The 26373-nt window shown below is 44.6% G+C and overlaps 1 protein-coding gene across 1 annotated transcript in view; it reads right to left on the bottom strand.

The window, feature by feature from the left end:
- SLC23A3 (solute carrier family 23 member 3) overlaps window positions 1–26373 on the bottom strand; it is a 264087-nt gene that overhangs the window by 70047 nt on the left and 167667 nt on the right. The window contains exon 7 of the mRNA XM_078683500.1: window positions 20484–20685. Within this exon, the coding sequence (XP_078539626.1) occupies window positions 20484–20685 (202 nt within the window). The remainder of the gene's footprint in view (window positions 1–20483; window positions 20686–26373) is intronic.

The following is a 26373-nucleotide window of genomic DNA, read 5'->3' as shown; positions in this document are numbered from 1 at the left end:
CCAATTAAAGTAGACCTTCCATGTTCCAATGCACAAGGCGGACCTATAGAAAACATGCATACATTTGGCGGACAGCCATACAAGGTGTTGAAAGGGTCAAGTCCTAAGTTACAGAGGAAGCAGGGTAACATTTTAATGATGGCAGCTAGACGCAGCTGGATAAGATATGTGTTCCTTAAAGACCGCCCTGCAACATATGCACTCCTGATACCCTTGGAGATTCAATGTGTTCCTTAAAGACCAACCTGCACCATATGCACCCAAGATACCACTGGAGATTCAATGTGTTCCTTAAAGACTAACCTGCACCTTATGCACCCATGATACCCTTGGATATTCAATGTGTTCCTTAAAGACCAACCTGCACCTTATGCACCCAAGATACTCTTGGAGATTCAATGTGTTCCTTGAAGACCAACCTGCACCATATGCACTCCTGATACCCTTGGGGACCAACCTGCACCATATGCACCCAAGATACCCTTGGAGATTCAATGTGTTCCTTAAAGACCAACCTGCACCTTATGCACCCATGATACCCTTGGAGATTCAATGTGTTCCTTGAAGACCAACCTGCACCATATGCACTCACGATACCCTTGGAGATTCAATGTGTTCCTTGAAGACCAACCTGCACCATATGCACCCATGATACCCTTGGAGATTCAATGTGTTCCTTGAAGACCAACCTGCACCACATGCACCCATAATACCCTTGGAGATTCAATGTGTTCCTTAAAGACCAACCTGCACCATATGCACCCATGATACCCTTGGGGATTCAATGTGTTCCTTAAAGACCAACCTGCACCTTATGCACCCATGATATCCTTAGAGATCCAATGTGTTCCTTAAGACCAGCCTGCACCACATGCACCCCTGATACCCTTGGAGATTCAATGCGTTCCTTAAAGACCAACCTGCACCATATGCACCCAAGATACCCTTGGAGATTCAATGCGTTCCTTAAAGACCAGCCTGCACCATATGCACCCATGATACCCTTGGAGATTCAAAGTGTTCCTTAAAGACCAGCCTGCACCATATGCACCCAAGATACCCTTGGAGATTCAATGCATTCCTTAAAGACCAACCTGCACCATATGCACCCCTGATACCCTTGGAGATTCAATGCATTCCTTAAAGACCAACCTGCACCATATGCACCCCTGATACCCTTGGAGATTCAATGCGTTCCTTAAAGACCAACCTGCACCTTATGCACCCATGATACCCTTGGAGATTCAATGTGTTCCTTAAAGACCAACCCGCACCATATGACCCATAATACCCTTGGAGATTCAATGTGTTCCTTAAAGACGAACCCGCACCATATGCACCCAAGATACCCTTGGAGATTCAATGTGTTCCTTAAAGACCAACCTGCACCATATGCACCCAAGATACCCTTGGAGATTCAATGTGTTCCTTAAAGACCAACCTGCACCATATGCACCCCTGATACCCTTGGAGATTCAATGTGTTTCTTAAGACCAGCCTGCACCATATGCACCCATGATACCCTTGGAGATTCAATGTGTTCCTTAAAGACCAACCTGCACCTTATGCACCCATGATACCCTTGGAGATTCAATGTGTTCCTTAAGACCAGCCTGCCCCATATGCACCCCTGATACCCTTGGAGATTCAATGCGTTCCTTAAAGACCAACCTGCACCATATGCACCCAAGATACCCTTGGAGATTCAATGTGTTCCTTAAAGACCAGCCTGCACCATATGCACTCAAGATACCCTTGGAGATTCAATGCGTTCCTTAAAGACCAACCTGCACCATATGCACACCTGATACCCTTGGAGATTCAAAGTGTTCCTTAAAGACCAGCCTGCACCATATGCACCCTAGATACCCTTGGAGATTCAATGCGTTCCTTAAAGACCAACCTGCACCATATGCACCCATGATACCCTTGGAGATTCAATGCGTTCCTTAAAGACCAACCTGCACCATATGCACCCATGATACTCTTGGAGATTCAATGCGTTCCTTAAAGACCAACCTGCACCATATGCACCACTGATACCCTTGGAGATTCAATGTGTTCCTTAAAGACCAACCTGCACCATATGCACCCATGATATCCTTGGAGATTCAATGCGTTCCTTAAAGACCAACCTGCACCATATGCACCCATGATACCCTTGGAGATTCAATGCGTTCCTTAAAGACCAACCTGCACCATATGCACCCCTGATACCCTTGGAGATTCAATGCGTTCCTTAAAGACCAACCTGCACCATATGCACTCCTGATACCCTTGGAGATTCAATGTGTTCCTTAAAGACCAACCTGCACCATATGCACCCCTGATACCCTTGGAGATTCAATGCGTTCCTTAAAGACCAACCTGCACCATATGCACCCATGATACCCTTGGAGATTCAATGCGTTCCTTAAAGACCAACCTGCACCATATGCACCACTGATACCCTTGGAGATTCAATGTGTTCCTTAAAGACCAACCTGCACCATATGCACCCATGATACCCTTGGAGATTCAATGCGTTCCTTAAAGACCAACCTGCACCATATGCACTCCTGATACCCTTGGAGATTCAATGTGTTCCTTAAAGACCAACCTGCACCATATGCACCCCTGATACCCTTGGAGATTCAATGCGTTCCTTAAAGACCAACCTGCACCATATGCACCCATGATACCCTTGGAGATTCAATGTGTTCCTTAAAGATCAACCTGCACCATATGCACCCAAGATACCCTTGGAGATTCAATGTGTTCCTTAAAGACCAACCTGCACCATATGCACCCAAGATACCCTTGGAGATTCAATGTGTTCCTAAAAGACCAACCTGCACCATATGCGCCCATGATACCCTTGGAGATTCAATGCGTTCCTTAAAGACCAACCTGCACCATATGCACACCTGATACCCTTGGAGACTCAATTCGTTCCTTAAAGACCAACCTGCACCATATGCACTCCTGATAATGTGGAAAAGTAAATTTTGCCATGTTCTGTGTCCCTACGTGTCCTCCATCTTATGTTATGTGTGCATGATTAAATATGCATATGTATCCCCCATGTTTGATTAAAGACGCAATTACAGTTGTGTCCATCACTAGTATGCCAGTTTCCAGTTCTCGTGAAAGCTACGAGTATCAGGCCTATGTAAAGTTACGTTGCCACGTTTCTCAGTGTGCACGTTATTTCATTGTAAAGTCCCCGTTTCTAGGCCTCAAAAGGGCCCGGACACCAGATTCAGCTCCTGTCTCCTGAACCCTCGCTGAGGAGCGATACAGCCCCCACCTGTATCCTCGACCCTTCACTTACTTCCTGCCTCACAGTGCCCGGCTCAGCCTGGCTCTGCCTCTGAGTCTGCCAAGAGTATGTTATGATTCTAGTTATCAGTCCAGCCCTCCTTCTCTGCATTCCTAAGCTACTGAATCGCATCAATAGTTTCCGTCATTGTCTAGCCTTTACGTCTCCATGTAAGAGAAATACTGCATTTAATGGTCATTTCATATTCTTCATCACGCACTACATGTAGAATAATGCATGCTCCAGTCTTAGAGTCCGTTAGCCTTTACCCCGATAACTTTTGGATTCTATCAACATGTTCTCTAAACATCAGATACTAGATACTGTTTAGGTACATGTCGCCCTGACTCTCCAGACTTCAGTCTCTGCTCCTAGCACAGAGTTCATAGCCCCCAGCTTCTCCTAGTAACACGTCATTGTCAGTTTGCGCGCACCATTAGGTTAGAGGTCCCGGCTCCTTAGGTAGCCCCCTCCATGTTTCCGCCCCATTTATGACATATTCTGTTACGTTTACATCACATGTCTATGTATACGCCCCTGTTACACCCATTTTCACCCTTATCTTTCGCGACTGCTATTGACCACACCCACTGCTCCGCCTACTGTATTCATTGTAAAGTAACTGTTTTAGTATATATATTTGTGTACTGCTATTAAATGTTACCCATTCCCTTACGCCGATTCTGATCCTGCCCCCGGCAGCGCTGCCATCCTGTTCCCGTGCAGGTTGTCCTGTTCCTGTCCTTTATGCTGTATTAAACCTGCAAACTCCTACTACCTCGAATCTTGACTCTTATTTATTGAGCTATCTGTTATTGCTATGTCCAGTAAAACCTAGATCCGGTATTATTTATTTATATACCACATAATGGCGCCCGAACAGGGACTTGCCCTTTCCCCACGCGCCGGTGAAGCCACGCCGGCCCCCTGACCCTCTGCAGCCGTGACGGAACCATACCGTGCACGTGCAGATATTTCTGCTTCAAGTATCCCTCAGGCTCACGGAGGAGACGGAGGTGGCGGTCCAGCATCCAGACGAGGCGGTGGAGGAACGCGGCGAGTCCCGACCAGAGCCCAAGCCGAGAGTCCAAGGTCCGAGGTATCCGGAGGCCCACCCGTAACAGAAGTCCGAAGCTCGTCCGTCCGGCGTCAAAGCAGTCCAGTCCAGTCTGAGGCCTTCCGTTCTTGCTGCCCGGTGAGTACCATTGCTGGGGTAGTATCTAGACAGGGTCAATCTAATTGACTCTGGTCCGTGGGTTGGTGGTACACAGACCCACAAACGAAGTGTCCACTTCGGTGGATGCGGGTCCTGACGTGTCTCTTTATGAGACCGGTAAGTTTCGTACTGTTTCAGCAGTGCATCTAGTTTCTGTTCTAGTCAGTTCTGTTCTCGAGAAAATTCATGTATTCTGAGTATTCCAGGTAGTATTCTGTTCGAACTGTTATTTTAAATGTTCTTCATGTATTTTTAATGTCGTGGTATGAAAGTGGTGTAGTTATCGTGTTCGTTGTGTATTGTATTGTGTCTAGATTACAGTTCAGTCATGCCGTTATTTTCCAGACTACGTCAGTTAAAAACCAGAAAAGGTCTGCTAGAAGCAGCAGTTCCTGTCCCGCCTAGGGACAGTCCAGGTCATTTTATGTATCAAAAGCATGGCATAAGTGCCATATTATATCTAGATTTATGGGTAGAGTATACCAAACAGTTAGAAGAAAAGTATAGATGGCCCGTATCGGGTACATGGGATGCCGAGTGCATCATGCGAGTAGAAGAAGCATTATGGAAAAAGAAAGCCAGACAGTCACAGAAAGATGCCATCGAGTTATGGCGCAAAGAATCTCATAAAAGAACCGAAAAAGAAATCAGAAAGTCAGAACTAAGTAGAGAATCTTTGGAACGAGCCCAAGAAAGGGAACTAATCGAGATAGGTGAACGAGTTAAAACAGAACAGTCAGACAGACAGAGACATGCCCTTATTAAGGGTATGTATCCTCTTCTTGCCGAGGGCTTGCCAAAAGCGACCCCGGAGGCATCCAGTAATTTTCCGCCACCACTAGTTCCGACTAAGCTACGTCACAAACCGACCGCAGCTGATATTTTTATTTTGTCCTATTTGGACGACACAGTCCCGGAATATGCAAATCCTGTTCCGCCAGCTCCTGTAAATAATGTAAATCCTGCTCCTCCAGTCACCGGAGTACCCGCTACGGTACCCCCGGTCCAGCCTACATTACAATTTCCCACTCTGCCAGCACGAAGAGTATCAGTCGACGATTCCAGCATAGGGGCCGCAGGAGGAGGTCCTCCTGGTACCCCGCCGCCACACCAACGTAGAACGTTGGCCGAGTTACATGAATGTGCGTTACAGCGTACGCCCAAATTTAAGTCCGTTGCAGAAATCCGACGAGCTCTTACTGAATGCCGCTATGATCCAGTTGCAGGTGATGATAGTACAGTAATATATTCCATCCGTGTAAGACGGGTGACCGGGTATTTAGACACCCTACCAGATATGAAAGGAGATCTAGACAGAATATATCGTTTCATCCGTACAGGGGATGATCCAGAAAGTATTGGCGAAGCCATGTCTCAAAGGAAAGCTGAGATCCAGCTCATGTTATTAAAGTTCCTGATTAATTGTCTAATAAGAGAACAAGATTCCCCGACTAAAGATCAGGCCGAAAGGAAAATCCTGACAAGGTGGAGTGATAATATAGCCGAGGGTAAACACAAGACTATCAGTAGTATAGAGAGTATGTACAAGAAAATCCGTAAAGAAATAATAAAGTTACACGAACAACGTAAAGCAGCACAAGTAAACGAGAAAGAAAATGACTCTTCTACTGAAGAGGTAGAGGACGAGAATCCCGCCAGAATAGCGTATGTAGGAAAATCTAGATTTCCAGACCGACATTCACGTCTAGACTACAAGAAAACTGTTCCTCATCCGGCACCAGAACAAGGTTCTCTAGAACAAGTATTTCAAGCTACCGATCACATTCTGAAGTCACGAATCGGTTATAGTGAGTTAAGTACTATGCATGAACAAGAACTAGTCCGATCAGCAGTCCGATGGATTACTGATTCTACCACTTTTCCAGACGAAATAGTGGCACAAATGTTTCTGAAATTGCCCCCAGCCGAGCAACGACTGGTGGGTATGTATATGATCCAACACCTCATTACTCTGTATGAGGGTCAACATTCTGATCCAGGTCTGTTACATGATGTCCTGAACGAGTTACTCCAGTATAGATGGAAAGGTTTAGGTACCGATTTAATTAGTGTCATTCTAGAACAGCGCCACAAATATAGAACGTTTTTGAACCCGCATTTTGTTCATGTCTCACCCCCAGAAAGTAAACCGTTTTACATAGACAGACAGAATCCGTTACGAGAAGTACACCCAGTTAGGACAACAGATGGTGAAATGCAACGAGTGTTTGTTTACACTCCGATTACAAAGATGGAACTCTTAGAGATGAAGAAATTAATTCCCTGTCATGACAAAGATCCAGCAGGGTTCCACCGAGAATTAAAAGACATGCTCCGTATGGGAGAATACACGTATCCAGATATAATTAAAATGTTAAAAGTCTTATTGCCCGCAGGGGTATACGAGAAACTCAAGGAAAAAGATTGGGAGGTGGGAGAGAAAAAGATCGATTGGGCAGTTCTAGAAGCTGAAGATAAGATACGAGTACCAGGTACCGGTCTAGGAGAGAAATGTAAAGAATTACCAGAACTGTTAATACAAGTTTTGCCAAGATTATTAGCCACTAAAAAGGAAGACTGGGATGCAATCTCAGCCTGTAAACAGAAACAAGATGAAGACACTAGTGATTTTTATTCTAGATTCGAGAAATGCTTTAGTATCAACAGTGGCCTCAAGACGAGTAGCGAGTCATACCCTCATCTTTTTGTTACTAAATTAGTCGAGAATTCAAGTCCACAAGTTAAGAATCGAGTTTTGAAAGTCGAAAGTACCTGGCAAGCTAATACCCCGTCCCAGATGTTACAGATGCTTCAGTATCACCAGAATAGAATCAGAGAAGAGCAAGATCATGAAAGAAAACGTATGAAGGACACGAAAATGAAAGTGCTGGTTGCACAATCTATTCCACAAGACAGTCAGAAGAGGGGTACGAATCAAGCCAGTCATCCTGCAGTTCCCGTTAAAGGGACATGCAATTATTGTAAACAGCCAGGTCATTTCATAAACGAGTGTGCAGTTCTGAAACATAATATAGCTACTGGTAAGACTAAAGAAAGACCACGTCCGCCTAGACAAGAACAAGTTTCACAGACTTCTCAGCCACAGAATGCACAACAGACAGTTCCAGCACCGCAGCCTATCGCTGCAACACAGCATGTTACACAGCAGATGTACCAGTATGCGCAGTCCGAGTATCCAGAGTATCAGCCGTATTCATGAAACAGCCTAGAGAGGGAGGTAGGCTTGCCTCTCATCGAGATTCCTGTAGATCAAGAGGGTCCCTATGTTCATAGTCAAGTATTAGGGAAAGACAGAAAGTTTTTGATTGATACAGGGGCAAGTAGGACCACCATCAGTCACGCCGAAGTTCCAGGGGCTCCGCTCTCAGGCTCAAGAAATGTTTCCCTTGGATTTTCAGGAAAACCTATTGTAAATGAGATATCTAAGCCAGTTACTCTAGAAGTAGGTCCATTGTCCCGCACTACTGATCTGTTACTTACGAAGTCATGTCCAGAAAATGTGTTAGGTATTAAAACACTGAAAGAATTAGGTGCAGTTATTTGCTGTTCCCCAGAGGGAATACGACTGTTCCTACGTGACTTCAAGGGTCACTATGTATTATGAGATTTTGATCCGAGATTGTCTAATGTTCCGCAGCATCTATGGGCGCAAGGTCCAACTGATGTTGGTTATATGCAAATCACACCCCATCGTGTGACTCTCAAACCAGGTGTAGTGTTACCACGAATCAGACAGTACAGATTGCCACCTGAGGCTGTAGCAGCCTTATCCAAAATTATTGACGAGCTCATGGCTCAAGGAGTAGTTGTAGAAACTGACTCCAATGTATGTAATTCTCCGATCATTCCAGTCATGAAACGTACTGATCCAAATGCACCCCCAGTATATCGATTAGTGATTGACCTTCGAGAGCTTAACAAATTTATTATTCCCCAGTACCCAGTTGTCCCAGATATCTCTTCCCTATTGACAGCCATTGATTCTGAAGCCTCATTTTTCACAGTCATAGACCTCAAGAACGCGTTTTTCAGTGTCCCCATTCATCCAGACAGCCAGTTTCTTTTCGGATTTTGTTTAAATGGAAGGAGCTATATGTTCACACGCGCTCCTCAAGGTTTCACAGAAAGTCCTAGTATTTACAGTCAAGCACTTAAGAGACAACTAGACAATATTCACATGCCAACTGACACTGCCCTGCTCCAGTATGTCGATGATCTACTGATCACAGCCCGTTCTGAACGTGCTTGCGAGCGAGCATCTCTTACAGTCTTGTATTTCCTTGCCGAGATGGGGCACAAGGTGTCCCCTTCTAAGCTTCAATTCTGTGTCCAGCAAGTGATCTACTTAGGCCACTTGCTGTCCAAGAGGGGTAGGCAGTTGACACCCGACCGTATCCAGTTAATAGCGAGTCTTTCTCAGCCCAAGACCCAGAAGGAGGTACGTGCTTTTATCGGCCTTACTTCTTACTGCAGACAATGGATTCCTCAGTATGCATTTCTAGCTAAACCACTGATACAGTTAACGACACAGGAGGCAGCCGTATCGACTGTCCTCCCTTGGACATCTGAACATACACTTAGTTTCAATGAGTTAAAGAAAGCTTTATGCCAAGCTCCAGTTCTAGCTACACCGAACTACAGTAAGCCTTTTACACTTTTCGTCACTGAACGTGAAGGTACAGCATTATCTGTTCTCACACAAGATCAAGCAGGACAATACAAGCCCTGTGCTTATTTTTCGAGTACATTAGATCCAGTAGCCCAGGCTCTGCCTGCGTGCCTCAAGTCAGTTGCAGCCACAGCACTAGCTATCAGACAAAGTGATTCCATAGTATTAGGACATTCCTTGACAGTACAAGTTCCACACTCCGTGGAAGTTCTTTTAAACCGAACACAGACTCAGCACTTGACAATTGCACGTTTAACAGGTTATGAACTGACACTGTTCCAGCCACACATAGAAATCAGACGCTGCAACGTTTTAAATCCTGCCACACTGTTACCGTCAGTTACTTCGAATCATGCCACACACGACTGTGTGGAAGTAGTTAACATTATGACAAAGCCAAGACAAGATCTGACAGATATTCCATTACCAGATCCAGACCTGACACTTTATGTGGATGGTTCATGTATGAGAACAAGTACAGGAGAACTAGTAGCCGCGTATGCAGTGACTACTGACACTGAAGTTATTGAAACACACCGTATTGACACCTTGTCTGCTCAAGCAGCAGAGCTAGTTGCTCTGACTCAAGCCTGCATACACGCCAAGAACCTGAAAGTTAATGTTTACACAGATTCACGCTACGCATTTGGAGTCGTACACGACTTTGGAGTGCTCTGGCAGGAGAGAGGTTTCATGACTTCTCATGGAACCAAGATTCAGCATGGTCTCCTTATTCAAGCTCTGTTAGATGCCATACACCTACCGACATCTATTGCTATCATGAAATGCAAAGCACATACGAAAGTTACTGACACTATTTCTCAAGGTAATGATCTAGCAGATCGCACAGCCAAGCTTACAGCACAGACTCCAGACATTCCAGTTAATAAGACACCGACATACACTCCAGATCCGACTACCTGTATGACAGTTAAGGACCCCACTCAAGATGTCATAGATATCCAGTTACATGCTACTCCCGAGGAAATCAAGAAATGGTCCGAACAAGGAGGGGTCCAGACAGATCAGGGATGGGTAACGAAGGGTAAAGCCACATGGTTTCTCCCCGACTCCATGGTTCAAGTCATTATCAATACCGCACATAGTCCAGCACATTTAGGAGAAAAAGCTATGTTAGACAGTATCCAGAACATTTGGTTCAACAAGCATTTACGAGCTGCAGCCAAGCAGAAAGTCCGTACCTGTATGATATGTTGTCAGTTTAATCCAGGTAAAAGTGTCCCGGTGGAACAAGGTGGATTCCAGCCCCCTGACCACCCTTTTGAAGTCCTCCAGATGGATTATATTCAGATGGAGCGATGTCGAGGTTTCAAGTATGTCCTTGTAGTTGTATACGCTTTGTCCAGGTGGACAGAAGCATATCCAGTCCCAGATTACACAGCCGCGACCACTGCCAAGCAGTTGGTTCGTGAGTTCTTCCCCCGTTATGGACTCCCTAGGGTCGTGTATTCAGACAACGGCCAACCATTCTCATCCGAGCTTATGAAACATATTTCCCTGTTGTTAGGGTACCAGTGGAAGTTCCATTGTGTACGCCATCCGGAAGCAGCCGGTCTCGTAGAGAGACATAATCAGACCCTGAAAATCCGAATTGCAAAAGTATGTAAAGAGAAAGGTGTGGACTGGCTAGTAGCTCTGCCAGTTGCCTTATTTTATATGCGCATGGTCGCACATTCCAGATCAGGTCTGTCCCCTTATGAGGTCGTATTCGGCCGCCCCCCTAACATGTGGGGTACACCTAGACCTCGAAGTATTACCGATGTTTCAAGTAATATGCTGACAGATTACCTAGCTTCCTTGATGTCTGCCCTCAACTCTTGTCGTTCACAGGTTGCTGCCGCATTTCCAGACAATACCGAGGTGGCACCGCATGAAATCGTTCCCGGATCCATGGTTCTTGTCCGAAATTTTGATCGTTCAAGTCCGCTGGAGCCTCGCTGGAAGGAACCCCGACAGGTCCTCCTGGCCACCCGTACTGCCGTCAAGCTGGAAGGCAGGAAGGGCTGGGTGCATCTGTCTCATGTGAAAAGATTTTTTGGACTAAAGCCTGTTTCAAAGAACATTTCCGAGGATTCTAAAAACTGCCAAAGTACTATTCTTAAGGACTGTCCCGCAAAAGACATTGCTACGAACCCTTCCCTGTTAGAGAAAACTCCGCAGCAGGAGTATAAGCTTAAACTAAGGTCTAATAAAATAAGTCAGCCAGTTTGATTGTCTAAGTCCTCCCCTAGGTGAAACGGTTAGACCGGTTTCTGGCATGTATATAATAGACCCCCACAGAGAGAGAGTTAGTGAGAACTCTAGAAGTTGCACTATTATTTTATGTTTTCTGCTATATTCCAGCATTATAATTTCCTGCACAGGTTATGCTTTTTATTTTTATTTTTCAGTTTCTCATGTAAATAAGTCTGCTAATGTTACAGTAGAGCACACGTTTAGTGATCTGCCTCCTCATGAACTCTCTTATCGTCTCGCTATGCGAAATAATTCTTTTATCCGCATGTTACATTATTCACACCAGACCAGCAATGCCACTAATTGTTGGGTGTGTGGTCGACTCCCCCCTTTCCAGACACCGAAGGGAGTTCTGCCACTCTTTCCTTATCCATTTTCACATAATGGTTCGTGTGGAGCATGGTCCACGTTAACGTCATCCTCAACAGATATGTCTTTTCTGAACAGTACATGTTTCCCAGACAAGCAAGGTCTTCCCCACAGAACAGGGTTAGATCTAGAAAATGAAGTTTATAATTTGGGTAATTATTCTTCGAGTTTTATGGTCCTGAATGTTCAGTCTGATTCTACTCCAGACTTACCTGCCATGTCAGTACTACCAGTTAAAGGCGAATTATGTGTCCGAAAGAATGGTTCCGTACATGTAGGCCATAGTGATTGTACTACTATCGTCAAGTATAGTGACAGTAGGAAATCTATTTTCAAAGCTTCACGTCATTCTTATTTTGTTTGTGGTCAGACCGCATATGTTCGTCTGCCCCTTGATTGGGATGGTACATGTTACATTGCCTTCCTACTGCCACCAGTTTTCCTAGCCCCACCTGACTATCATAGGAATTCCCACCTAGTACATACTAGACACAAGAGAAATCTCCCGATTGTCGATTATACTGAAACTGCTCTAGAACAATACATAGATATCAATAAAGGTGTCTTCCCCTACTTAGGTACTGTTGTAAATAGTAAACTGATACGTAGATTAACCAGAACACTCGAAGCAGTAGTGATTGAGACTACTTCTGCTCTAGGTAACTTAACCGAAGAACAATCCTTTATGAGAATTGTCGTGCTCCAGAATCGTCTCGTCCTTGACGTCATACTGGCCGATAGGGGCGGGGCATGTAGAGTCATCGGATCTAGTTGCTGCATTTTCATTCCTAATAACGCACCGTCTGTTTATTCAGCTATTACCAGACTCCATAAAATTGCCCATATGTTACACCAAGATCCAGGCACCTGGACATGGTCCGGTTGGTTCTGGAATATAATTTCCGCCTGGGGATGGAAAGTATTGTCATTTCTGGGTATTGCAGTAGCGATCATATTCAGTTGCTGCCTCTGTATACAATGTGGCCCTGCGATTTGCGGCATTTGTGCTACATCTTGTATTCCTAGTCCCAAGTCCCGTCCTAAATCCCGTTCCAAGAAAATTCGAGACGAGCAAATGATACTGTATGAAATGATAGATGGTATCATGAATATTGATGTTTCCTGATGGAAACGTAGTGACAAGGAGGGAATGTGGAAAAGTAAATTTTGCCATGTTCTGTGTCCCTACGTGTCCTCCATCTTATGTTATGTGTGCATGATTAAATATGCATATGTATCCCCCATGTTTGATTAAAGACGCAATTACAGTTGTGTCCATCACTAGTATGCCAGTTTCCAGTTCTCGTGAAAGCTACGAGTATCAGGCCTATGTAAAGTTACGTTGCCACGTTTCTCAGTGTGCACGTTATTTCATTGTAAAGTCCCCGTTTCTAGGCCTCAAAAGGGCCCGGACACCAGATTCAGCTCCTGTCTCCTGAACCCTCGCTGAGGAGCGATACAGCCCCCACCTGTATCCTAGACCCTTCACTTACTTCCTGCCTCACAGTGCCCGGCTCAGCCTGGCTCTGCCTCTGAGTCTGCCAAGAGTATGTTATGATTCTAGTTATCAGTCCAGCCCTCCTTCTCTGCATTCCTAAGCTACTGAATCGCATCAATAGTTTCCGTCATTGTCTAGCCTTTACGTCTCCATGTAAGAGAAATACTGCATTTAATGGTCATTTCATATTCTTCATCACGCACTACATGTAGAATAATGCATGCTCCAGTCTTAGAGTCCGTTAGCCTTTACCCCGATAACTTTTGGATTCTATCAACATGTTCTCTAAACATCAGATACTAGATACTGTTTAGGTACATGTCGCCCTGACTCTCCAGACTTCAGTCTCTGCTCCTAGCACAGAGTTCATAGCCCCCAGCTTCTCCTAGTAACACGTCATTGTCAGTTTGCGCGCACCATTAGGTTAGAGGTCCCGGCTCCTTAGGTAGCCCCCTCCATGTTTCCGCCCCATTTATGACATATTCTGTTACGTTTACATCACATGTCTATGTATACGCCCCTGTTACACCCATTTTCACCCTTATCTTTCGCGACTGCTATTGACCACACCCACTGCTCCGCCTACTGTATTCATTGTAAAGTAACTGTTTTAGTATATATATTTGTGTACTGCTATTAAATGTTACCCATTCCCTTACGCCGATTCTGATCCTGCCCCCGGCAGCGCTGCCATCCTGTTCCCGTGCAGGTTGTCCTGTTCCTGTCCTTTATGCTGTATTAAACCTGCAAACTCCTACTTCCTCGAATCTTGACTCTTATTTATTGAGCTATCTGTTATTGCTATGTCCAGTAAAACCTAGATCCGGTATTATTTATTTATATACCACAATACCCTTGGGGACCAACCTGCACCATATGCACTCCTGATACCCTTGGAGATTCAATGTGTTCCTTAAAGACCAGCCTGCACCATATGCACCCATGATACCCTTGGAGATTCAATGTGTTCCTTAAAGACCAACCTGCACCATATGCACTCCTGATACCCTTGGAGATTCAATGTGTTCCTTAAAGACCAGCCTGCACCATATGCACCCCTGATACCCTTGGAGATTCAATGCGTTCCTTAAAGACCAACCTGCACCATATGCACCCATGATACCCTTGGAGATTCAATGCGTTCCTTAAAGACCAACCTGCACCATATGCACCACTGATACCCTTGGAGATTCAATGCGTTCCTTAAAGACCAACCTGCACCATATGCAATCCTGATACCCTTGGGGACCAACCTGCACCATATGCACTCCTGATACCCTTGGAGATTCAATGTGTTCCTTAAAGACCAGCCTGCACCATATGCACCCATAATACCCTTGGAGATTCAATGTGTTCCTTAAAGACCAACCTGCACCATATGCACTCCTGATACCCTTGGAGATTCAATGTGTTCCTTAAAGACCAGCCTGCACCATATGCACCCCTGATACCCTTGGAGATTCAATGCGTTCCTTAAAGACCAACCTGCACCATATGCACCCATGATACCCTTGGAGATTCAATGCGTTCCTTAAAGACCAACCTGCACCATATGCACCCCTGATACCCTTGGAGATTCAATGCGTTCCTTAAAGACCAACCTGCACCATATGCACCCATGATACCCTTGGAGATTCAATGCGTTCCTTAAAGACCAACCTGCACCATATGCACCCATGATACCCTTGGAGATTTAATGCGTTCCTTAAAGACCAACCTGCACCATATGCACCCATGATACCCTTGGGATTCAATGTGTTCCTTAAAGACCAACCTGCACCATATGCACCCATGATACCCTTGGAGATTCAATGTGTTCCTTAAAGACCAACCTGCACCATATGCACCCATGATACCCTTGGAGATTCAATGTGTTACTTAAAGACCAACCTGCACCAAATGCACCCAAGATACCCTTGGAGATTCAATGTGTTCCTTAAAGACCAACCTGCACCATATGCACCCAAGATACCCTTGGAGATTCAATGCGTTCCTTAAAGACCAACCTGCACCATATGCACCCATGATACCCTTGGAGATTCAATGTGTTCCTTAAAGTCCAGCCTGCACCATATGCAACCAGGATACCCTTGGAGATTCAATGTGTTCCTTAAAGACCAACCTGCACCATATGCACCCAAGATACCCTAGGAGATTCAATGCGTTCCTTAAAGACCAACCTGCACCATATGCACCCATGATACCCTTGGAGATTCAATGTGTTCCTTAAAGACCAGCCTGCACCATATGCACCCAAGATACCCTTGGAGATTCAATATGTTCCTTAAAGACCAACCTGCACCATATGCACCCATTATACCCTTGGAGATTCAATGTGTTCCTTAAAGACCAACCTGCACCATATGCACCCCTGATACCCTTGGAGATTCAATGTGTTACTTAAAGACCAGCCTGCACCATATGCACCCCTGATACCCTTGGAGATTCAATGTGTTACTTAAAGACCAGCCTGCACCATATGCACCCATGATACCCTTGGAGATTCAATGTGTTCCTTAAAGACCAACCTGCACCATATGCACCGATAACACCCTTGGAGATTCAATGTGTTCCTTAAAGACCAACCTGCACCATATGCACCACTGATACCCTTGGAGATTCAATGTGTTACTTAAAGACCAACCTGCACCATATGCACCCCTGATACCCTTGGAGATTCAATGTGTTCCTTAAAGACCAACCTGCACCATATGCACTCCTGATACCCTTGGAGATTCAATGTGTTCCTTAAAGACCAACCTGCACCATATGCACCACTGATACCCTTGGAGATTCAATGTGTTCCTTAAAGACCAACCTGCACCATATGCACCCATGATACCCTTGGAGATTCAATGCGTTCCTTAAAGACCAACCTGCACCATATGCACCCATGATACCCTTGGAGATTCAATGTGTTCCTTAAAGACCAACCTGCACCATATGCACCCAAGATACCCTTGGAGATTCAATGTGTTCCTTAAAGACCAACCTACACCATATGCACCCAAGATACCCTTGGAGATTCAATGTGTTACTTAAAGACCAACCTGCACCATATGCACTCCTGATACCCTTGGAGATTCAATGTGTTCCTTAAAGACCAACCTGCACCATATGCACCCCTGATACCCTTGGAGATTCAATGTGTTCCTTAAGACCAACCTGCACCTTATGCACCCCTGATACCCTTGGAGATTCAATGTGTTCCTTAAAGACCAGCCTGCACCATATGCACCGATAACACCCTTGGAGATTCAATGTGTTCCTTAAAGACCAACCTGCACCATATGCACCCCTGATACCCTTGGAGATTCAATGTGTTCCTTAAAGACCAACCTGCACCATATGCACCGATAACACCCTTGGAGATTCAATGTGTTCCTTAAAGACCAACCTGCACCATATGCACCACTGATACCCTTGGAGATTCAATGTGTTACTTAAAGACCAACCTGCACCATATGCACCCCTGATACCCTTGGAGATTCAATGTGTTACTTAAAGACCAACCTGCACCATATGCACTCCTGATACCCTTGGAGATTCAATGTGTTCCTTAAAGACCAACCTGCACCATATGCACCACTGATACCCTTGGAGATTCAATGTGTTCCTTAAAGACCAACCTGCACCATATGCACCCATGATACCCTTGGAGATTCAATGCGTTCCTTAAAGACCAACCTGCACCATATGCACCCATGATACCCTTGGAGATTCAATGTGTTCCTTAAAGACCAACCTGCACCATATGCACCCAAGATACCCTTGGAGATTCAATGTGTTCCTTAAAGACCAACCTGCACCATATGCACCCAAGATACCCTTGGAGATTCAATGTGTTACTTAAAGACCAACCTGCACCATATGCACTCCTGATACCCTTGGAGATTCAATGTGTTCCTTAAAGACCAACCTGCACCATATGCACCCCTGATACCCTTGGAGATTCAATGTGTTCCTTAAGACCAACCTGCACCTTATGCACCCCTGATACCCTTGGAGATTCAATGTGTTCCTTAAAGACCAGCCTGCACCATATGCACCGATAACACCCTTGGAGATTCTTCCGGGCTCATTCACTCGTCACGGCCGGCCGGAACTAGAGTCCTGGGTAGCGGCGCGACTAGATACCTGGGGTGGCTTATTGTGCAAACTCACCACTGCAGAAGTTCGAAGTATTAATAGAAGACTTTGGAATACCACGGGGTCCTTTATGCTTCGTGCGTTATTAACGTGACGATTCCATCAAACATGGCGGAACAAACATACTGAGCCCGTCACGTTGCAGTTACTGCAAACTTTACTAGCACATGGAAGAGGCAGGCATGCGGTGACAGCAATTTATAGCTCCCTTAGACCTGACCCTGCCTCCTTATTAGCATCACTGCACAGGTACTGGGACTCTGGGCTGTAAATTACTATGAGTGATAAACAATGGACACAATGTATTCGGTATACCAAATTATATCCACGAACGGCAGGTTAAAATATACACAATTCAATTATTTGCACCACACCTACTCAACGCCGCACAGGCTGGCTCGTATGTACCCCACCTCTACCGATATCTGCCCTCGCGGCTTAGCTGCAGAAGCAACATTTCTTCACATGGTCTGGACCTGCCCATGCCTTAATAGTTACTGGACTGACATAGAGTCGCTTTTAGCAGAAGCCAGAGATACGTCACTGACTGCCCAAGGCCTACATTTCTTACTTGGTGTTACTAAACGCCACTCATTACTTCTTATGTCCCCCACGGTGTAATCCTACACAATGGCGAGAATACGTGTCGTTCATAGAAGATAGATTGAATTAATCCAACTCAACCTGGCCGTGAGGCGGTTCTCCGCTCTTCAAACTTGTTACAGCACACTGTCGCAGAATTGTGTGCATGATATGCCTCTGGCAGATATAGCTGTATTTGATATGAGCTCAGCCTAACACACATATATATGCATTTCAATAGGACCCGCCCCACTCCCTGTCTCAAAACATTCATGCATTACTGTCCATCCCCGTTTACACATGGTCTGCGTCACAATGTTAATGTAAGCTAGATGTGATCGTACAATTTCAGGCGAATAGCAGCTTGGTTGTAACACAAAAAAGTGAGAGAAAAGCAAAATTGACTGTTCTATTTGTTGGTTATAGTGTCTATAATACTTAATGGCATGCCCCAAATGTTATTTATGTTTCCTGGCACAAGCATTCCACATTGCTTGGTACCCCACTGTGAGTCGATTTAACAAATGTCATTGGGATGATTTGTGTAGTAAAGTTGGCAACGTTTGTAACATGCTGAACTTTGTGAAAACCAATAAAGAGAATTTAAAAAAAATGAAAGGGTCAAGTAAACTGCAGCAACAGCCAATCCACAGCCATCACTAATGCATCAAAATCTTATATCAACTCTTACACACAGTCTACACAGGCCTGCAGTAGTGCCCACTGTGTGGAGGCAGCCACTCTGTAGAGATATCAGTCTTTAGAGATGTCCTCTCTGGAGGAGGGAAACCCCCTCCAGCAGATGGCACAAAGCTCTTATCCCACATGGGCTTAAACTATTTCTTTCTGAAGCATTCGCTTGAGCTGACTTCTTGGAGAATTTATCCCAGGGCCTCATAACTGAATGGCGGATGTTTAATAAAACCCTGTTATTACATACCATATCTTGCTCTAGTTTAAGTTTTATGTTCTATGTTCCATGTTATGTGTTCATTTTTATGTTTCAGGTCTTTTGATTCTGTTTCCAAACGAATGTACAGTGCTCTGATACATTTGGGTCACGTTGGCGCTTTATGAAACACTTTACATAAATAAAATAAATAAATAAAAGATTCGCTCTTGATTAAAATATTTCATCATGAAAGGGCTGCAGTTCTCTGAGTGCAATTCAATGTCCATTAAGCTCTCAAATTGGTAGGGATTTTACCCATGTGCTCTTTACTTTAAATTTCAGTACATATATATTTCTTGTAAAACTGATGCATTTTATGATGGAAACTTTATAAAAGGAATAGTAGCTTGGAATTCGCCTAGAGGAAGTGACTACTGTTTGTTTACGCTACTTTTTATGAATGATTATACTTTTATTTTAATGACTTTTTCAAGTAATTTTTTTAATTAATTAGAAAGAAAATGAAATAGCTTAATGATGGACAGCTTGGAGACCAATGCGGTGGTGGGGTGGAGCGGGGATCTAGGCAGTTATTGGCGGAAGCCCTGTTTCTGCCCCTTCTAAACTTGACCTAAGGTTTCTATTGGATGTTTGCAATGCCAGTTTCTCAAAGCAGGGAATCGCGATGTCTGCGGTGCAGGAATTATTTAAAAACATTTTATATGGAAATCGTTCTTACCTACCTAAACCAGTAGCTACCTGTATATCATTTTTCTCCAGCCAGAAGTACATCGTTCACAGGGCCCATCCCACTGACCCAGAACTCTCATCTTCCTTCTTTTGTGCCAAAAGGCTTCTCCAGGAAGACAAGGCACAGCTTCCAAGTGGACCAAAGGAAAGGGTTGTGTATGCCCGCCAGAGCGGATGTATGACGTTACAACGCATGCTATCACAACGCATGCTTTTACGACGCAAGTTTTACAATGCAAGTCGGTACAACTACTTGCGTTGGGGGGTGCTGGATAGTGAATAGTTTAATTTACTATTCGAACTCCAGTCCCCGTGGATAGTAGGGAAGGTGTTGGAAACCATTGCCTATCCTAGAGCGCCCCCCAGCGCAAGTCGTTGTAAAAGTTGCGTTGTAATGGTTGTGTCGTAAAGGTACTTCGTTGTAACAGTTGCGTTGTAAAGGATGTTCCCCGCCAGAGCTCATAGGTCCCATCTTGGAAACGGAAGTGAAACTACAAACCTCACAATGCAAAGGGCTTTTGTCTTGAGATGTAACTCTCAGAGATAAGCACTCTCGAGCAACCTAGAGCACTGACTGTGGAGAGTGTGGCCTACCATAGAGAGGGTGCACTCTAGAGTTGGCCTCCCTCCCCCCTGCAGTGTATGAAGGCTAGAGGTGTTACACATGACATTGGGTTACCTAGACCTGACTAGGCCTGGGGCTGGGGCTGGAGCAGGTTCAGCCGACGCTTCACCTCATTTGACAACAGTTTATATAGAAAAGCTGCCCATGCCACGTACCTGGGTACGGGACCCACAGCCAGGGCACAGCCTGGGTGCTGTTCTCTGCAGCCAGCAGCCTCGATGACGTGAGATTCAGGTCCAGCGGAACGTGAGCATCAGTGATGGAGGAGGCATTGTAAGTGTCCGTCCTATCCACAGCAGCGTAGCTCCAGCGCAGGATGAAACAGCCAATCCACAGGCAGGACACAGACAGCAACACCTGGTGGCGAAGAAGAAGGTGAGCGTGCTGTCCCGTTCAAGAATGTGGACAGAAGTGCATCAGAGCGTCTCTATAGTAACAGGCCACCAATGAAAATAAGACATTAAAGTCAACAAAATGTCTTTTTTTCCGCCCTTAAACATTATATAATATACTTCAAGGTTCCATGAAGAAGTCCTAAGCCAGTGAGCCTTTGTTTACCTAAGCTGTTGTAGAATTTACCAGTGATTTCTTGTTTGGATGCAACCTTTTTGTTGAGAGTGGGACACGCAGTTCAGTTTGTGTCTCCATTTGCCTTCCTCCCCTGACTCCTGGGCCAGAATGATGAAAGGATTTTACAGCAAAAAAACTTTCTGATTCAGAAAATCACACAATCACAAAAAGTAATTTCTTAATGCATTAAATGTAATGTACCACTAGCCTTTCTGAATCACAGAAGGTGTCTTTGTAACATATCACAATTAGAAGAGGCATCAAAGGGGCACAAACGTCACATTCAGGTACATGCATCATTGAAATGTTTTGCGATTCCTTATTTGCGATTCTTTACTTGCGAATCGCAAACGGGAAATCGCAATGATTTTCGCAGATTTTTTTTGCGATTCCTTAATTTAGCGAAAATGTGCAGATTTTCGCTAGATTAAGATTCATGCATATTAACACTTCAAATTGCGATCGCAAATGCCATATTTTTGCGATTCGCAATTTTACCGACTTCCTAAACGCTTGATGCATGTGCCTGATTGTGATTTGAAATTATATATATTAATGGTTTGTGAAGGCAAATGCGGCCACCTATGTCAAACAATTGAAAAGCTTCGCCTCCTCAAAGGAGGTGGTAAGTCATTCGCAGAGTGAAATTGTGTCGCGGCGTAAGGAGGGGAATCACTGTCTTCATACCCCAAATGGCTTTGGAAAAGGGAAATGTGAACACAGTGGTGGTGATCTGTTGCTCCTTGCAAGCCACCATCCCTGTGTTCGCAGCCAATGACAGAGGTTTGCAGATAGCAAACTGACTAATTTATCTTCAATAGGGCATTTGTTTTGCGACTGGACATTTTGTGATGCAACGTATTCATACATAGTGATGTAGCGTTAAAGTTTGATGACGGTTGCCTCTATCAATTCTCATCATTAAATGAGATTTACAACAATAATTTGTGAGATGTTCTACTGCATTGTAAAAGCATGCAGAAATGTTTTGAAATGTGAAAGATGTCAATAAAGAAAGAGAAAAAGTTATTTGCGTGTGCAATGTAATCACGTTTTCAAGAATCCAAACATATTTAACCTAGAAAATGTGCTGCTGATGAATACTAAATGTGGCAAATGAAACTAATGCTTAGGTAATGAAACATTTGAGAACGATTTAAAATGCCTAGTTTAAAAGATGTTCGCCAATATGAAGATTTGCAGTTTTGCTTCAGTATTGTGTGATGTAAACGTGTATGTCAAAAGTGGTATGTACATTAATTTGATTGAAAAATGAATAACACATGCAATATCTTTAGTTGTACCTTATATTGACTTGTAACTTCTGAAGAAAAGAATAATGAGTGAATTAACTAAGGAAACTGAATTATTCATATTAATGTGTGTTTTATATTAATCATAACCAAATAGTGACTCAGCAAGTTTTCATGTAGGCCTGAAATGCTTCTTTTTCCTCGTTCGAAAAGCAGAAACTAAGTGAAATAGTCATTTCAGATGCTGTGAGAACTTTTCATGCAGTTTCATTCTTATGCTTGCAAACAATAGATTCTCTCTTGATTTAGCAACACTTTTGACAGAAATGAATCAGTACAATTACAACCCAGAGAGAGGGTCTGGGAACGGACAGACAGTGAAAAAAGTAAATTTTCTTACTTACGAGGCAAGGATGGAATTATAAAGTTATTGAAATTGATAATTTTTCAAAAGGATTACTTAATGCTCTGCGTTTCTGGGTGAGGTATTGATCGGTAAACATCCTTTACAACGCAACTTTTACCACGTAGTGCCTTTACGACGCAACTTTTACAACGCAAAATATTACAACGCATTGCACTGGGGGGGCGCTCTAGGATAGGGAATAGGTTTAATGTACTATCCAACACCTTCCCTACTGTCCACGGGGACTGGAGTTGGAATAGTAAATTAAACTATTCACTATCCAGGGCCCAAAAGCACTATGCGTTGTAATGGTATGCGTTGTAAAACTTGCGATGTAAAGGCAGGCATTGTAAATGTATGCTTTGTAACGTCATACATCCGTATTGATCACACCATGTGCAGCCCACTGTGGACAACCAATGCAAACCATACCGTATGATGGAAAGAATACTTTGTTATTGGCCGTAAACTGAGAACCTTTGGAAGTATAATTACCCCGTTGGAGGAGGAGCCAGGGCTCGTTGTCATTTTCAATTTCCCTGCCTGGCATGCTGTCGGACTGAACTATGATTTTCTTTCCTATGCCAAATCCATTTGAACTGAATTTTCCGAACTGCATCTACCTGTACTTTATGGGCTGATAATGTGTGCAGGTGTAACTCTTTGGCTGAAGAGTTTATGGACTCATACCGGTGACTCATTGCGCTTCAACTCTGCATATTTGGTTTGTATAACCTACATGCTGAAACTTTACTTTTTCCATGTTCTCTCTCTCTCTTCTTTCCCTAGGTAACCAGCAAATGTTGTGTTTATTGAATCATCTTTATGACATTGTGTGACTGATTGTACTAAATGATTTTCTATTAAATTGAATCTATGTGATGTATGTTCTTGAGCATTCAATTTGAGGCTTAGATAGATGGTTTTCAGAAGCAAACATATCGTATTTGAGTCATTTTTGGAATGAACCTTTTGTTGTAAGTCTTATTATTATTACAATTGACATACATGATTGTATGTTGTTAGCATGAAGTTGGCATTTTCTTATTCCAGGTCCTCATAGGATTTGCCTCACGGTCTCTAAATATCCAAGTCCCTGTTAGCTCACATAAAAGATTAATTGGAGGACCAATGGCAGTTTAGTGTTATGTTATGGGCCCAAAAAGGAAATAGAGTGTGACATTGAGAGAGATATATATATGATACAGGTATAATGAAACTTTTTACCCATCATTCCACTGCATTACCAGTGTAGGAAAGTGCCCCTTTTTGACATGGTTTCCCCCACTTTTTGCCTGGTACCTGATGTGATTTTTAATGAAAGTGCACTGGTTTCCTGTCAACCAGGTCCCCAGTGGCTGAGCTCTTTCCTAAAACTGGGCAATTGTACCCCTAATTTGTAAAACCGTTAGCACCCTCTGTAAGTTCCTAGATGATGGTACCCTGGTACCTAGAGCCTGAGGTACTAAACATGGTCCCTAATGGCCGTGGCACAAATTGTGCTACCCTAAGGGACCCCTCACTAAGCGCATGCATGACTGCCATTGCAGGCTGCATGTATTGGTGCAGACAAAAGTGAAAACACAACATGTCACACCAGTGTGCCATGTCCCCTACCACTGCATATGATATTTGTCAGTCAATCATACAGCAGGCTTGACAGCCCAAAGGCAGGATTCCTAATATTATATGTGAGGACATATCTGCATGAGCAGATTTGCCCTTGTGCTGGTCAGTCATATTGCTGCCAGTGCAAGTGACCAGGAAAACCACCCTAAATCATGAACTGGACACTGGTGAAAAGGAGTTCCCCAGATACAGATGACTTTACTGAAAATAGGGATGTTTGGTACCAAACATCTTGTCTTGATAAACCCATCTACCGACACTGATGCCAGTGTTGGATTTATCAACACACGCACTCAGAGGGCACCTTAGAGGTGCCCCCTGAAATCCTAACAGCCTCTGGTGTGCTTGCTGACTGGAATCTGCCAGCATGCTACCCAAGACAAGTTTTTGACCTTCAAGGGTAAACATCTTTTGCTTTCAGGAGGTCAGAAACAAAATCCTGTCTTGGAAGAAGGTGTAATCTCCCCCTTCCACAGGATGGCCTGCTGATTAGCCTCCTTGGGCTGGCGAACTTCAAAGGAGCTGCCGCCTTTGGAATGCGAATATGGCTTCCCTCACAGGAGAAGTAGCCAACCCCCCTGTCCAGAGCACACTTGACACCTGGACAGGTGGGAAAATTATCTAGTCATGTAGGCGTGCCGCCCCCAGGCTAGTACCACCCATAAGGGGGGCTAACTGTGTGGTGGACATTCATTTTCAGAGGTAGCCAGCTTTTTGATGGTACACATAGGAATTGTGGGACAGGGTTAAGCCCACTTCTCACAGGAAATGGTCATATAGGGGGTGTAGTGACCACAAAGGTCAGTAGCCTATTGGCTACTACCCTACACCCCTCTAACACCCCTAAAGCCGGTATTAAGGGGAGTCCCTGACACCAGACAAGCAGATCCTGACAACCTAACAAGAGAGACGACACTGAAGAGCTGCTAAAGTAGAGGAGACTGAAGGGAGCACCTGAATTGGCCCCAGCCCCGCCGGCCTGTCTGCAGCACTCGTCAGAAACTGCTCCAAAGTCTACTCGTTCTGCAGCTGTGACTCCAGAAACTTGTGAGCACTGCCTGCCCTTGAAAAAGGCTCAAGACCTCCTGTGAATAGAGGGCCTGTCCAGCACATACTCCAAAAGGAAAACCCTGAGGCCTCCTGAACCGCCAAAACCCGACACCTGAAGCAACCACTGGCTGGTCGCCTCCGGCCTTAGTTGAACTGGACCAGCATTGCCAATAAGGTTCTCCAGCACTCCAGAGCCGGAGTCCATCGTGGTTTCACCCCTCCTGGACTCCCTAATGTCGCCTGCAGCCTCTACACAGGCCCTCTCTATCGCGACTGCTCCAGTAAGGAAAATCCAGATGCCTAACAACACCTCTGCACCCGTCGCCCCTGGGCCTTGGAGGAAAAAAACAAAGTTGCCCGCCGCCCCCGAGTATGTCGAGGCCTGAGCCCACTTGCTGGTTCAGTCCGACTGCTTTCCTAGCCAGAGCCTACACTCTTTTTTACACAGACCGAACCCCACCGAAAGGCATTGGACTCCAGACGCTGATTTGCAACCTTCACCCAGCCGCCCTCGTGCCGCTGGTGGTGTACTGTTGGTGCTGCCTTGCCCACTCATCACCTAAACTCCTGGAGACTTGTCCTGTAAGTCAATGTAAATGTAAATGTACAGGAATTTATATAGCGCCAATCACCAAGCGGTTTCTAAGCGCTTGCTTAGGGAACCCGTCCTGGTATTCCCCTGTGAGATAACCCCGGCAGGGTATCCACAAGGTGAAAGCCAGGCATCCCGCCGCGAGGGGCCGTTGTGGAGATTAAGCAAGCTATTGCCCAGAGTCACAGAGTGTGAACCCGTGAATCGAGTAGGCACCGAAGCGAGAATTGTCGAGACCATGGACATTTTAGAACTCAAGACCCCGCCGAGCCGGGAATTGAACCCTGGTCCCGGGCTGACCTCTGCTTCCAGGTCTGCCTCCTCTAACCAGTGAGCCACACTTCTCCAATGTACTCTACATGTTTGCAGAACATATTCTTCCTTCCATAGGATAACATTGCAGAACTCAGAATCAGCACTATGTCCACTTTTTAAACTGAAAAGGATTTATATTTAAAAAAGTACTTACCTGAATGAATTTTCTCTGATGCCTAAACATATATAAAGATGCTTTCTATTATTAAAAATTGGTGTGGATCTCCTTC

Source organism: Lissotriton helveticus, chromosome 3_1, assembly GCF_964261635.1.
Source record: "Lissotriton helveticus chromosome 3_1, aLisHel1.1, whole genome shotgun sequence".
Classification (NCBI taxonomy): domain Eukaryota; kingdom Metazoa; phylum Chordata; class Amphibia; order Caudata; family Salamandridae; genus Lissotriton; species Lissotriton helveticus.
This window is presented reverse-complemented; position numbering and strand designations above follow the sequence as displayed.